Below are 15,401 nucleotides of genomic sequence, written 5' to 3'. Positions count from 1 at the left end.
CGAGGCGCCTCTCCCTCGCCTTCCATCCCCTCCCGATGGCGGTTGGCGCATGCGCACTTGACGGGAGGCGGCCCAGGCCATGGCGGCCGTTTAAAGGTAACCGATTGAGCCAGAACCGGAGCGGCGGGTTTTTGCGCCGAGAGGTCCCTCTCCCTCCCTCTACCGAGCCCCGTCGCCATACCAAAGTGTGACGAGACTCAAGATTCAGGCCTGACGGGAGGAGGCGGAAGGGCGGGGGAAGGCCTAGAATTCCCGCCGCCTCCCCTTGTGAGCTCCGAGGCCCCACATTCCCCCCTCCCACCGCCGCCGCCACCATAATTTGGAGGGACGCGAGGAAAGACTCCCTAGATAGAAGCGGGGGGAGCCAAATCACGCGCCCGCCACCCCCACCCGCCTTCTGAAAGGAACCTTCCACCCGCCACTGTATGCTATCCCTCTTCTCTGATTTAGCGCCGAGGGAAGTTCCAATCAAGTCAGAGGGGGGGGCGCCGTCCCCGTAATCCTATCCGTCCCCATTGATTTTAGCCCCCTGCAGCAAGGGCTGGAGGTGAGGGAGCCCAGAGCTCTCCCTCCCCATATCCGCTAAAGAGGGGACCCTCCTCTCTCTTGCCCCAGAGGGTACTGAGGAAAACACAAGCAGAGAGGTTTCGGAGGAAACCCAGTTGGCTCCCAGCTACTGTATAGGAAAAGCCCCAGGATGTACTGAGCGGTGGCGGAGACCCGGCACTCACCGGCTTGTTTTGGGGCTCCCCTCAACTCTGGCACAGAGGGACTAGAAAGCCTTTTCGGGAGTGAGCTGGTGGATAGAGAGCGCGCATAGGGGGGCCCTATTCCTCTTTGGGGGCTGCATAGTTGAGAGCTGGGTTAGACAGGCCATAGAGAAGCCTCCCCTTGGTTTTATAATTATTGCTGGGAGACTTAGCGTGTGGGGGATAGAATCCCCCCATGAATGTCTTGTTTGAGGGGAACCCCCCCCCTGCCCGCCAAAGGTTGCCAGTCTGTCCAATAATCCTAATAGAGTCCAACGGAAGGATCTGAAGCATAGCCCGTCCACGTGTCCCTTTTTTATCCAGGGAGAGCGGGGAGCTGTTACTCCAAATCATTGCCGGGGACCCCCGAAGCACCCCTGTCACTTGCAGGTTAACCCATCGGCGGCCTAGGCAGAAAACAAGTTGCTTTGCACCTAAGGGCCCTTTGTTGGGAGGGGGGTGGCTTTTCCGCACCCCCACGACACCGGCGGCGGGGGGTTCAGTATCTGAACCTGTTAGCAAGGTGGAGGAGAGAGGGCCCCGTTTCTCCCTTTCCCTGTATAGCAGGGAGTGGCGCCCAGTTTCCCGCTTCCCCCACCCCAGAGTTTTGGGACTTGGGGAGGAGAAGAGAAGAACCGAGATGATCCTTGCAGCAGCTTCGGCAGCGAGAGGAGGAGGGTCGGTGAGTCAGTGAGACCGGCCGGGGGAAAGTGGTGCAGCAAGAAAGGGGGGCGATGGGTCTCGGTGGGGCGGGCGACGGCGGCGCCCCCCGAGGGGTCCAGGTGGGGGATCCGGGCCGGAGAGGGGAAGAAGAAGAGGAGGGAGGAGGCGCCGCCGCCGCCGCCGCGGCAGAACCCGGAGCCTGAAGGCGCCCCTCGTCGCTATGAGATCCACCGTGTACAAAGCCACCGCGGCGGCAGCAACGACGACGACGGGGCCGGCCTTGCTGGAGCCTGGCCCGGAGGAAGAGGAGGAGCCGCCGCCGCCGCCGCCTCATCTCCGCCAGCCTCCGCCTCCCCCGCAAAACCAGATCCCCGTGCCGGCCCCAGCGGCGGCAGCAGCGGCGGGCCCCAAGGGCCGGGCCATCGTTCCGGCGGCTGCGGCGGCCGCGGCCCCGGGACAGCAGCAGCAGGAAGGCGGCGGGGGCTGCTGCTGGGGTGGCCTGGTCCCCTCGCCGTGCCCGGTCGGCAGCACTCGGCAGGCGGGCGTGGGCGATGCCGCCGGCAGCTCCCGCCCCTCCAAGTACCAGGCGGTGCTGCCCGGACACACCGCTGCTGCTGCCGCCGCCACCAGCGCCGCCGCCAAGGACAGCAAGCGAGGCGGCGGCGGCCCTCACGCCGGGCCTGGAGGGGCTCCGGCGTCACTTTCTCCCTCTCCTACGCCGCCGCCGCTACCACCGCCGCCGCCGGTTTCCGCCACGGCCGAGCCTGGACAGCCTCCTCCAGCCCCAACAGCGGTGCCGGCGGCGGCGGCGGCGGGAGGATCTCCGGCCTCTTCCGAGCCCGGCGGCAAGTGGAAAAGCAGCGGCTGCAGCAGCACCGGGAGCGGCGGTGGGGGAAGCAGCCTTTGGAAGAGCCCCATGGGGGCCGGCGGGGGTGCCTCCTGCCAGACGGCCTGCCTCAAGCAGATCCTGCTTCTCCAACTGGACCTTATCGAGCAGCAGCAGCAACAGTTGCAGGCCAAGGAAAAGGAGATCGAGGAACTCAAGGCCGAGAAGGACACAGTGAGTTGGGGGCCGGGACAGAAGGGGTTAACGTTCATCAGGTTGGAGGGAGCGCGGGAGGCAGCAGGGATCTGACGAACGATGCGGCGCTTCAGGGGTTAATAGGTAAGCGATGGGTTGGGTGTTCGCTGGTTTTCTAAGGGTTAATGGGGAGTGCATGCATGGTTGAGAGTGTTGTTAACAGTGGGAGGGGTCAATGCAAATTTCGCAGAGGCATATGGGGGCTAATCGAAGGGATGCAGGTGCTCAGTGGGAGTGAGTGTGATGGGGTAGGCTTAACTGTCGCTAGCAGTTTCAGGAGAAATCGGTGTGTGTATGACTTTGAAACCTGATCTGAGAAGGATTTCATGTAGATGTGTGCAGTACAGTAGATACGTTCAGTAGGAGGAGATGAATCAAGAAAAATAACGAGGAGTTAGGCTTAATTAACTAGAGGTGATCAAAAGGCCCTGCAGTCCAGTCCCTATGCAGCAACACTCCTCACTGATCATTTCTCTCCAGAAGTGGGCCTGGTGAAACGTGGCCCATGTAAGGGTTAATGTGGAAAGGAATGATCCTGAAGTGACTGGGTGCTTGCATGTTGAGGGTTAATGGGTGCAAGAAATCAAATGATTTCTAATGCTATTGGAACCGGGTCTAAAATGGTAGGGGTTAAAGGTGGAAACCAAACAAAGGTTTAGTACACACTTAAAGTGTGGGGTGTAAATGTCTATAGGCCATTAGTAGAACTGTAGTACTGGAAGGCCAATAGAAGGTGCAATTAACTCTTTAGAGTTAATATTCAAGGACAGTTGAAGGCCCTTAGCAATTAATGGTACTAAAAAGTAGTGTGCAGCAGCCAAAGTACTAAGGTATTGGCACCATGAGAGTCAAGAACCAGGAAGGGGTTGACAACCTAGGGGTTAAGCTGAAAGGTCTGCTTGGTAGCTTGGTTAGCTTAAAGGTGGAGTTAAGGGCACTGGCACAAGGTGGGAGTAGATTTGGGAATGTTGCAGTTTTCAATGAGTTAATCAGGTTAGACTAGAGAGTGTGTGGCTCATGGGGCCCCAAGACTGGAAGAGTGCTGTGGCAACAGCAGGGTTAACTCAAAGCATCAGACATGTGCTGTGTGCTACAAATAGGGTTAATTTAAAGGGGCCCTAGCTTGGGGCTGTGGCTGCCATATTTGGGGGAAGAGGAAAGCAGCTTAAGCAAAACAATCAGCTGCAGTGTGTACCATGTGGACAGTAAGGTGGGGGGAAGTCTCTAACTGGTGTGTTTTTAAAGGAATATTTCAGGTTTGGGTTTAGCATCCCATCTCGGTTCATCTAAAAATGTTGTCAACCCCGTCTTCTTTCACAGAAGCACCAACCCACTTTTTTATTATGATTACTGCAAAATGTTTATTGTGTTGTACTCCTGCAAGGTGCTTCTTTCCACCCTTGCCCTGCCATTGTGCCCCCCTAGCCAGGGTATCCCATATCTGGCAAGGTTGTGCCAAACCCTACTGTTGAGAGTCCTTGACCCTTGCAACAAGAGCTTCTCTTACGGAGAGTGTTGCTCATGTAGAGATCACATCTGTAAGGGAGGGGATATTCAATGCGAGCATGAGGGGAGGCGATGCTGTATAGCCCCCTTATCTGTCTATGCCATAAGAGCTGAATGAGGCATAGTTTGAAGATTGGGGGAGACCCTCTGGATCAGCTGCAAATGAAGGTTAGTTGCGTGGCTTTTTTATGTCAGCTATCTGTAGCAAAAGCAGTTTAGTGCATAATGTTCATTTCTAAACTGTAGTCCCAGAAGCTGTTTAGTGTGTTTTCTTTCCCCATCCTCACATTGCCACAAAGGTCTTGTAATCCTGGCCTGTATGCATGGCACGTCTGCAGCCTAAAAATAGCCCCCTCTTCCTGGTTCCTGCAGCTGCTGCTGCAACCATTATTGTGAAGGAAAGTACCCCCCCTCCACTTTTTAGGCATGATCGTCAGAGTCTGCGTATAAAATGTATGTGTGTAGTGTTGTTTCTGGTTGCAGGAAGTGGCGGCAGTTTTACTGTCTGTAACAGAAAGATGTGATCCAACACAGATAGCGTTAAAAAAAACCCCATCTCCCATCAGGCCTGTGCTAAGTTAACCAATATGGAGGTGCTGGCTGCCTTCTTGCCGTCAAAGAATGTGATGATGGCAGACAGAGTACTTTGCATGCTCCTGCAAAGGCTTAAAAAAAGAAATCAAGCCCTCACATAACAAACACCCTGAAGAGCTAGAACACACTCAAAACAGATAAATGCAAAGCTTGTGAGTCAAGCTGATACCAAAACTGCTTGGGTCGGTTGTTGTTGCATCTGCTGACTGCAGATTTACAAAGTACCTGCAGTGGTTCTCTCCCTCACCCCTACCAGCCCCCCCTTTCCTCTTAAGGAGTAATGCCAGAACCCCTAAGAGTGTCAGTTCAGTATTTTGGTTTCACATGTACAAATTATATGAATGCTCTTTGCTTTTTACCATCCAGAGTGATTTTAGTTTCTTATATGCTATGTGCAGCATTAATATCTAAAATGGAGGCTTTTATAAGTCTTACTTTAAAATTGAGAGACTCTGAATCACTCGGTGCTCCTGTTAAGAATTCATTGTGGGTTTTTGATGTGTTCTTTCTATTTACATTTAAACAAAAAACAAAATCCTAGTACAAAGCTACCCTCACATAACTCTTACTACAAAAGTTGTACTTAGTGTTGACGCTGAGCTAAGTGGTACAGAGAATTAAATGATGTGGATGTCTGCGTACCGGAAAGGGTACAAAGGAAAACTGAGAAGTGGGGCTATGATAGAAAGAGCTGAAGAGGATGTACTTTGTAGCCCTCCTCAGATAGGGAGCTGAGGCTAAGGAGGGTGACTTACCAAAAGCTTAATGCTGAATCCATGGCTGAGCTGAGTTTGTATCAAAGTCTTCAAGCAGCAATGCTGTACCCTCCTATCATGAATAACAGCATTCTGCCATATTTTTGTGCAACTGCTTTAGGAATTATCCAATCCTTGTTGGCTGCAGAGCTTGAGATATATGTTAATTGCAACCCTTTGAGATTTGTTCATAGTAAGTGGCTTGAGAACCATGGGGACATGATCTGCTCCCAGTTTAATGAATGTGAGCTAGGAAGAAGTAGTAAACATTATTTTGTATTTTTAGCAAGGAAGTGCGGTTCTCAGGGATATGCATACTGTATGGCATAGGCAAGTGGCACACTATACCTATGGGAGTCTAAAATATACTTAAAGAGACTGCTGCTCCACAGCTCTGAAACTATTAATATCCCAACATGTGCATATTTCTCAAGGTAGAACGTGTGTGCAGGTTGTGTTCACGTTAACAAAGGGAAATAACGTAAGCTGTACTTGCAAGGACAATTCAGATTTATTTATTTCATTATTGCCCCACCTTTCCTCTTAAAGAGAATCCAGGGTGGCATACATACAAACAAACTTGATAAAATAAAATACATTAGAAAACTCAAAGACTCTAGTAAAACAACAATACATACCAGCAAGTGGAGATTTTAAAAAAGACTCTACTGTCACCCTCACCTTTACAGGAGCACTCATTTCACCTCCAACTCGTCCTTTAAGTGATCTGGAGTGGGTACCTCAAAATTTTCTGGTGTTCTGTGTTCCCAGTGTAAATCCTCTCTGTCCATGTAGTGGAAGCAGCTACCACAGAGTTCTGTCATAATGAGGAAGTAGCTATTTTCCCTGTGGTCAACAGATGCAGCCTAACAAAGAGGTATAGAATTGCCAGTAAAACAGAGTACCCTCAGTTGTCTTTAATTGAAAAAGGGTTGGATGTGTTTGGCAACCCCCACTTTAGAAAACAGTATCATGGGCAATAAACATGTCCAATAGGTTCCAAGACTGTTGTGTTTGGAATTAAAGATCAGCACTCAATGGTAAGCATTGCAAGATTAAACGAATACTGGAACTTGCATAGAACTGTCCCGATTGGTTTGTTCCCATCATATGCTAAAGTAAGGGTGAGGTTTAGTGATTGGAAATATGTTTAGCTGATGGACTGCTACCTTTAACATCCATATTGCACTGTTGCATTCTCAGCTCTTTGCTCGAATTGAGCGTATGGAAAGGAGGATGCAGCTGGTGAAGAAGGACAATGAGCGCGAGAAACACAAGATACTTCAAGGGTACGAGACAGAGGAGAAGGTTGAGTCTGAAGTACCAGAGAAGTTGCCCATAGAATGCCAACCACCAGAACTTCTGGAGACGTCACAACCACTGCCTTTGAAGCATTTTCCATATGGGAGGAATGGGAAGGGTCACAAACGGTAAATCAGAGTTGCTGTATGTTTTCCTAGATTACCAGTGTGTGCACACTGTAGCCCGCTTCACCTTAAAATGCCACCACTGAGATAATAAAAGGCCATCACTGACATAATTGCATTCACTGCTTCTGTACTTATATACATCTGTATTTCCACTTGTGCCTATGTTGCAGATTTTAGACTAGCTTCAATCCTGTTCAAGTGGTTCTCACCCACAGAATTTTAGGCACTGTAATTCTGTGAAGAGGCTAAGGATGTTTAACAGAAGTTTCAACATCCTGCAAAAGTACAATTTCCAGTGTTATCTGGGGGAAGCTTCAATAATTAAACCAGGTTTCAAGCCTATTAACATTTGTAACACATAATGCTCTCAGTTACCACTATCTCTTAAGTAGCATTTTTCTTAGTGGTTTTCCATATAGGCAGAATAGTACTGGCTGTTGGCTTGCAATCTCTGTTTCTTGTTTATGCAATTCTTTAGTGTGATGCCATCATATCTGCAGCCTGGCAGAAATCACAGAATAGCACTCACCTCATTTGTCATGATCCCAAGCGGTGGTGCCTTGATGGTCATGCATAATTTGCTCTGTGATACAGCTTGGAAGCTTGTCTTGAGTCCATTTATCAATCTTTTTTAAAATAAAATAAAATAAAATAAAGCAGAGACATGGGGAATCATTGATACTCCATGTCTGACATACTTTGTATTTATGTTGGTATTTTGTTACAAACCCCCACCCCCACCCCGAAATCGGTATGATGAAGAGTGGGTTTATAAATTAAACAGTATAAACATATTTGAAATGGTTTCTGTATGCTAAACTGGTTGTCAATAGGAGCTGGTGGGTCCTCTGCAACATTTTCAGTATTTTCTTTGCTAAACCTGTCCCCTCTTATTTTTGCAGGAAGTCTGCCTTTGGAAGTGCCGAGAGGAAAACTCCAGTGAAGAAGCTGGTGGCCGAATTCTCAAAAGTCAAGTGTAAAACGCCAAAGGCTTCCCCATTGAAAGAGGAACCCAGCAGTTCATTAACTGAATCAATTAGCAGACGTGAGCTGCGAAGTCAGGAGACTCCTGAGAAAACCCGGTCATTAGCGGACACTCCACTGAAATCATTGGCACCTTTGAGAGGATCCGGGTGCCATTCAAAAGACAAGGGTTCCTCCAGTGAAACAGAAGACTTGCCGTACCTTTCCACCACTGAAATGTACTTATGCCGGTGGCATCAGCCACCTCCTTCACCGTTGCGAGAGACTTCTCCCAAGAAGGAGGAGATTGTAGCAAGTAAGAGGCTTGCTTGTGCCTTTGTGGTGGTTGGCCTGATGTGGGTTGGAGGGGGCGTGGAACTCATTCATTTGGGGTTTTGTTTAAGAGTCTTTCGAACCCTCGAAGATAGCCAGGTTGTGGCACTCCATTTCTGAGTGATGCTGTTTTAGGTTCTGAACCTCTGGTTGGAGTACAGAAGCTTTTGAAACCCACATCGATCTAGAACAGGTGTGGGCAATGTGTGAAGAAGATCAGCCACCCTGTCTAATGACCTGTGGTGACATTTCTGGAAAACCATGAAATTTGTGGCTTACCTGTGCTCATAGTGAATGCTGTAACCACCTGCTTTTGCCAGCAAGCTGCTCCGTTTCATGTCTTCTGTAATGGGGAGCAGTCTGCGTAGAAATGATAGGAAGTGTATTAGTCAACTTGTTGTCTGATGAAGACTAGATAAACTGACACAAGATGGTTCTGGGCCAGGAGATATGCAGTTGCTGGAGTGACCCAAGATATCTGGTATGGCTGGAGTGTTCCAAAATAATAATTTGGACCTCATTCTGTCTTTGTTTCCGTTGCATGGCTTATATACATTTTGGCCTATGTTTCAAAGGAGCCCTTTTATACACAGTTAAAGGTCCACATATAGACCTGCTGATTTTGTGGTAGTTCTTGCTGCTGCAGCAGCCAGAGTCTATGATGAAAACTGCTGTTCAGTTTTTAAATCAGCTTGCCTAGTCTACAACTAGCAGTAATCACACACAAAAAAGGGGGGGAGGTGGGGGTGAGTAGAAATGAGAGAACGATGAAAGAAAGGACAGTTATGCATATGATTGAAATGCAAAAAAATGGCATCACTTTACAGGTTGGATCTAAAGTTTGGGCCTGTAAAGTTACATCATCAAATGGGCAAAGGCAAATAGATTTGCATGTATAGTTTTCTTATGGGGGTATTTGCTAGTCTTCTGGATTGCAATCAAAATGTTTAATGAATTTAAAAGATGAATTGCCATGTTTATGCGCTAACGGTATGCTAAGAAGCCACACGATGTTTGTTTAATGCCGTTTTTACTAAAAAGTCACATTCTAAAGTAAATGCTATATGTCTAGTAGAGGACATAAGTCAGCCAAGTGTCATTATTTTTGCATTGAAACAGAGAACTTAAGTTCTGTGCTCTGAATCAGTTATGCAAATGTATTTCCTTGAAATATCACTACTTATAAGCTTCAATATAAATTAGAGGTTTGTACACTTTTTATGGAGAGCAGTGCTGGTGGTGGAAGAGGAATAGGTAAGTGATGAGCGTTGCCTAAGTGACGGGAGGCCATGAAGAACAGGTATTTAGTCATAAGTGATCTGCCAAGACCCAGGTGCACAAGCTCTACCATCTCAACACCTTTCATAGTTTTCAGATTCTTCCTTGCTCCAGTCAAAATCCTGCAAGTACAGAAGGACAGCAAGCTACCCAACCCTGTGTGTAGACGCTGCATCAATAAAATAAGACCTCCATATCTATCCTGAGTTTGGTGCTTGGAATCCAATGTGCAGTGAATGTTGACTTGTATCTGTTTATTTATAGGCTTTTATATATTTGTTTGTGTAAGTTGCATAACTGTTTTCTTTCACCCTATCTGGCAAGGAGAGGCATGTGGTTGACAAGGTCATGGGCCAGAAAAACCTTGTAGGGGAGCGGGGCAGTAGAGGATCAAAAGAAAAGGGAGTGCTTTGGAGAGTCCATATTTGTGAAAGGGCTGGAATTTCTGTAGTTAGAAGCCTCTAAACTCTTAAGACAGTTGCAGTTCCCAGGTTTCCTAGAGGGAAGCCACGGCAGTTAAGCTGGTTTACCTTTATAGTGCAACCAACTGAAAAACCTTATTTGGTGTCTGAGGCTTTAAACTTGCTGCTGTCTAACCATGAGGGCTATAACAGGCTCTCAGTAGTTAGCCTGGAACAGTGGGTGAAATGACTCCAGAATAGTATCTTACTGGGCACGTCCCCATTTCAAGAGAAGGGACTTAATCCTTCGCCCCTGCACTTCCCTACCACCAGAGTAGCAGATGGCAAGAATCTTTTGACCTTGGGCTGGTGTATGTATGTTGGGTGTGCAAGCAGTAATTGTTAGATAATTTCCTGATGTGTTACATTCTCCTCAGCAAATTGCAGATTCTTTCCATAATCAGCCGCCCTCCATATGGTTTGCTACTTCTGAGATTTAGATGAAGAATAAAGGCAAACATGCTTGATGATAGTCTTTATTCAGTCACTTCTTCAACATACAACTCTTCTTCCTCATGTGCCATGAAGTCATTGTGAAGAATGCCTGTGGCAAAAGGATAAATGCACAGGCTGTGTTTCTCTACTCACTTTCTTCCAGAGTAGCCATTTTGCTCTAGCATTTTTCTTTGGTGGATGAGTTTTCTCTGAGCAAGATAACTCTTAACAGAAAAGAATAGGCTACCTTAAGCAGTCTCCTCCATCTCCGACGGTTGCACAATATTTATTTTCTTCTGAGATTCACATCCCACCTTCAATTGTAGAACCCAAGGTGGTGTCCATGCGGTTCCCAGAGGGTCAGCCACCCAGACACTGGACAGGCCCAGACACTGCTTAGGTTTAGCAAGATGGAGGCTTTATGTGCTTTCAGATCACATTCTGGAATTCATTTGTTGTCGGACTTGGAGGTTTCTTCGCACAGGAAAATTGCCCATTTTTATCAAACTCTTTTGAGTGGGGTCCTGGTCAACGTGTATTTTACAGATACTACAAAAGGCAAGGTCTCACATTTGAGGCTTTGTTTTCTTCATTTTTCTCAGCAAGCGGCCAGCTTTTTTACAAACTCTTTTACCAGGCAGGGCTCTTTCGAATAGGGAAAACAAGCTTTCTTGCACCTTCTTATTCACCATGATTCTTGTCTGGGGTGATGGAGTATGACTCTTCTTGAAGCTCCCCAACCCTAGCTATAAAGATTCCCAGTTCCTCACAATAACAGTAAGAATAACAATAAATAATATTTTTTTATTGCTTATATCCTACCATCTGGCTGGGTTTCCCCAGCCTTGGGCAGCTTACAGAATACATAAAACCAAAGACTTGCAAGACCTCTTGGTCTGAGGTCAGTTTTCTGATGCCAATTCCCCCTGTTTTACCAGCTTGAGCCTGGGCTGAACTGAGCTGTCTTGCTGTTCTGTTTTTCTTGTATTTTTATGTTATAACAAACAAGGTACATTTCTCAGAGAAGCTGTGAAGCCATTTCCTTCTGAAGGTTGAAAGATATTTTTTTCCCTCACAGCAGATTACAGAAACACATTCTACTTCTCAGCTGCTGCTTACTAAAATCCAAGTGGCTTCTGCAGAATAAATAAGAAGAGCCTCAAGGTCTAACTAGCTTTCCACACCTTCTTATGCCTTAGAGTTGCATGTTTGACCTGTTATTGCTGTCTTGTAGTATAGAGGGATTTGGAGAATGCTTCTTATAGGACCAGCCTTTATTAAGATAAGTGCCTAAAATCATAAGAATTGTTCTTCTAGTTTGGTTCAAAAGTCCACCTGGTCCAGCAACTTGTCTCCAACAGCAGCCAACCTGTTGCTACTGAGAAACTTACCAGCCAGGTATTATGAAAATAGTGCCCCTATTACATGCCTCCAGTAACCTCAAGTATAATAAAGGCTTCATTCTTGGTTATCAGTGGTAACCTTTTGTCCTTCATGAATCTAAATTATTTTTAAAGTCATCTCTCCTGTGCAACATCTTTCAGCAGGGCTTAGAAGCTTTTCAGCGATCCTCCAAGTAGAGCTAGGGCTGTTTTAAACTCCAATTAAAGAGCTTGTTTCAGTAAACTAGGCATGGGAGACCTGTTTTTTTACTCGGCCATAGGCTCGAGTGGCTTTGATGCACAGTCAGCAGTGCAGCCTTGAAAGTAGGCTTCCTTCAGGATGCTAGTCTGAAAGACTTCCTGAGAGCTGCCATTCAACTTTGCAAGTTTGGTGGAAGATATGGTGTTGGTTTAAGAGAGCAAATGAACGCAAGCTCTTGAAATAGTCGCTTGTCCTGTCACTTGTGGCAAATAATCAGCTCTAGGAAGCTTTTGTAGACTTGAGGAGAGCTAATTCTGTTCTTTCAGGCCACAGATATACTAACATGATGACTAACATAGCAATGTGTGATATTTAATGGGTTAGTAACTTCTGTGGAATTAATTGGTGAGGCTAAACGAAAGCTAGCTGATGCTAAACTCTGTTTAACTTCGTAGCAGTGAGGTTAATGTTGTCACAGATGTTCATCTCTCCACAGAAACATTTCTTTAAAATCAGCTGTTTTGACACTTCTCCTCCTTTTATAGTTCCATCCTGGAGGGACCACATGGTAGAGCCTCTGAGAGACCTGAATACTTCAGAACTTTTAGAGGTATGTTGCTGAATAAATAGCGTTACCAGCCACCAATGAGCTTCTCCGGAAGCTGACCAACTGTCCCCTACAACTAGGAGGAAAGGCATTTTTGAAATTAGCTGACATATCCAACTTTTGCACCCCGGTAATTTGCAGGGGTTTTGCCACAAGGCAGCATGGGTATTGCATTTAGCTTGTATGCTGGGGAAGAAAAACGGGCAAATAGGTCTTTTCACCATGGGGAAGCAACCAGTATCATGGCTGGTTTAAATGCTTTCATCCAGGAAATGAAAAGAAAGAGGACCTTCAACAGCTGATTGAGAATCAGTGTCCCTGAAAAGGCACAGCAGATAATGTTAATGCGCTGTGTGTGTGTGTGTGTGTGTGTGTGTGTATGCGTGTGTTAATTTTTCCATTTATTAAACCCTTCACAGAACTTGGATGACAGCGTCTTCTCCAAACGGCATGCAAAGTTGGAATTGGATGAAAAGAGGAGGAAAAGGTGAGAGAGAATATCATTTACTAGTTTATTTAGTGCTTAATTTCCAAGGTTAATTTCTAAGTAGTTTGCAAGTATAAAACCAATTACAAAAGATATAAACACAACAAAACAATTTCCTCAAAACATCCACAATGAAATAAACATGCATAGTTAAAATGTACAATAAAACCAGCCCATTACAATATCTGAATCGCCTGGTTTCACTTGTAGTCTTTACACTGCATTTTGAGGGCTTTTGGGATGGGAGATAACAGTTATGTCGTGGAAGGGGTGTGCAGTAAGAGATTTGTTGATTCTCTTGTTGTAATAGCACTGTTTGGCCTTCTCCCCCCTCAGCTGTCATCTGGGGGCGGCTATTCCATCCGACTGCCTTAGTGGGAGAGATAGGAAGCAATGTTCCTTTCATCAGCTTGCTGGAGGCCTAGCTCCATCAGACACCTGCCCTTGAACTGTGCCAGCTGGCTAATACAGGAACAGCTGCTTAGAAATTGGTGCCTGATTGTTGATTTTGATTTTCCTCTCCCCTCCCTGTCCCTTTTCTCTTGAGTGTTGTGTTTTTTAGACTGTCAGCCAATGGGTAGGGACTGTCTTGTTTTTGATTGTATGTAAACTGCTCTGGAAGCCCCCTACCCTTTTTTTTTTTTGCCAGAGAGCAGAAGAAAATCCTCTAAATACAAGGAATTGACATAACTCATTGAAATGTGTAGGCAGTCAGTTTGAGCACAAAGCACCTTTTCACACTAGTTGTAGTTAGCCTATGGAACTCCAGGCCACAGGATATTCTGCCAGTTTGCTTTAAAAAAGAAAAAGGAAAAAAAAGATTAGAATAGTGGAAGATAGTTTGCTGCTATCCATAATCAAAACATCTTCAAGTACAAGTTTAAAACACCTTGTTTTACTCCTTTCTCTTCTCCCTTCCCTAGGTGGGATATTCAGCGTATCCGGGAGCAAAGAATTTTGCAGCGACTACAACTCAGAATGTATAAAAAGAAAGGAATTCAGGAATCTGAGCCTGAAGTTACCTCATTTTTCCCAGAGTCAGATGATGGTGAGTGGCTTTAAATATGGTATTGCAGGTGTCCTTTTCTCCCACCTGCAAAAGCTTGATTGAGAAGGATTGGCAGAACCCTGTTGTAAAAGTAGAAATCCAAAATGTGAGTGGCTATTGCAATTAGATAGTTTACCTTCTCTTCTCTTTTCATCCTAGTTGAAAGCTTGCTGATCACCCCTTACTTGCCTGTTGTAGCATTTGGCCGACCGTTACCAAAATTAAACCCACAGTAAGTATACCCATATGCTTACATTAAAGGAGAAAATATTTTATGGAAATGGGTGGACTTAACTTGTGGGCTTCTTGTCTGAGGGGGTGATCTTGTTTCTGCCTAATGTGATAGAGTGTTTCGCTATTTATAGACAAACTTTGATTTCAAAGTGATTTCACAGTTTTGCAATTGAGTGAGCACTAAAAGGACTATGATTATTGTGAGGTTTATGGTATTGATGGAACATGTTAAACACACTCCAGCAGGGTTGCCTATTTTCAGACCCAGAAACTCATCCAGGGTGCCAGTCACAAAATGGCTGCCAGGGCGTGGCATCACACAAAATGGCTGCTACATCTAAAAGGGGGAAGACCACAAAATGGTGTGGGTATGCCTCTTTAACACTTCTACTCTTAAATTTTATGCTGGGTCTTACCAGCTTTTAGGCTAAAAATGATTTTACTGGTCATACTTCTTGGTTCTGTGCATTTTTGCTGAAATCTTTAGAACCATGGCTTTGTAATATTCTATCCCCTAAGACTGCAGAAGTCAGGTACTGAAAATAGTTGATAAAATGTGACAATTATTTCACTGGATGGCTGATAGAAACTTGATTTTCATGGTATTCTTTCAAATGTCCTGCTTTCTAATTCCATTCGCAAGTTCAACTCAAGGCTTTTTCACTTCTTGACATGTTTTGTAGTAATAATTTAAAAAGAATGCTACACATGAAGAACAACATTTCAGGAACTGTTGTTCAGTCTTTTATATTCTTTAAAATACCATGCAAAATATGTGCAGATTGGCTACTCTGTGGCTTACACTTATTTCCAGTGTGTCTATAAATGACTGACATGTGCTTATTGCCAGCTCCTCACATAGGACTAGAAACTTGAGCTGCCAGATCTTTCCATTCACCATAATTAACTGTTTTCCATGGGCCACTTTGTTCCACAGGAATTTTGAACTGCCGTGGCTGGATGAGCGAAGCCGTTGCCGGCTGGAGATGCAGAAGAAACAGACTCCTCACCGGACATGCAGAAAATAGGCATGTCCAACTAGGAGAAAACTCTGCCTTGATGGTAGGCTTGTGCTATTTGCAGCAAATGGCAGAGAACCTATATGTTCTGTCATGTCACTCTTTCCCCGTGATGTATATTCTTGTTTACTATAAATAATTTTTACGCTCACATATAGTTTTATTTTCTCCCCC

At 45.8% G+C, this 15,401-nt stretch overlaps 1 protein-coding gene across 4 annotated transcripts in view; it reads left to right on the top strand.

The window, feature by feature from the left end:
- The first annotated feature begins 37 nt into the window (after positions 1–37).
- The window catches only part of MSL1 (MSL complex subunit 1), a 26,389-nt gene continuing 11,025 nt past the window's right edge, over positions 38–15,401 (top strand). For 3 of the 4 annotated variants that reach the window (XR_013978879.1, XR_013978880.1, XM_080978304.1), the window contains exons 1-8: positions 38–2,472; positions 6,552–6,778; positions 7,681–8,057; positions 12,378–12,442; positions 12,859–12,926; positions 13,850–13,974; positions 14,134–14,206; positions 15,146–15,270. Coding sequence is in view for 2 of the 4 variants with exons in the window: in XM_080978304.1 (XP_080834430.1) it covers positions 1,633–2,472; positions 6,552–6,778; positions 7,681–8,057; positions 12,378–12,442; positions 12,859–12,926; positions 13,850–13,974; positions 14,134–14,206; positions 15,146–15,236 (1,866 nt within the window). In the remaining 2 variants the exon portion in view is untranslated. Of the gene's footprint in view, positions 2,473–6,551; positions 6,779–7,680; positions 8,058–12,377; positions 12,443–12,858; positions 12,927–13,849; positions 13,975–14,133; positions 14,207–15,145; positions 15,379–15,401 lie in introns of those variants that run through there. The other variant, XM_080978303.1, reaches the window with a different exon arrangement.

The sequence above is a fragment of the Podarcis pityusensis genome (assembly GCF_964106645.2).
Source record: "Podarcis pityusensis genome assembly, chromosome: 13".
In the NCBI taxonomy this organism is placed as follows: Eukaryota; Metazoa; Chordata; class Lepidosauria; order Squamata; family Lacertidae; genus Podarcis; species Podarcis pityusensis.
Note: the sequence above shows the minus strand (reverse complement) of the source record. Positions and strands in the feature narration are given on the sequence as shown.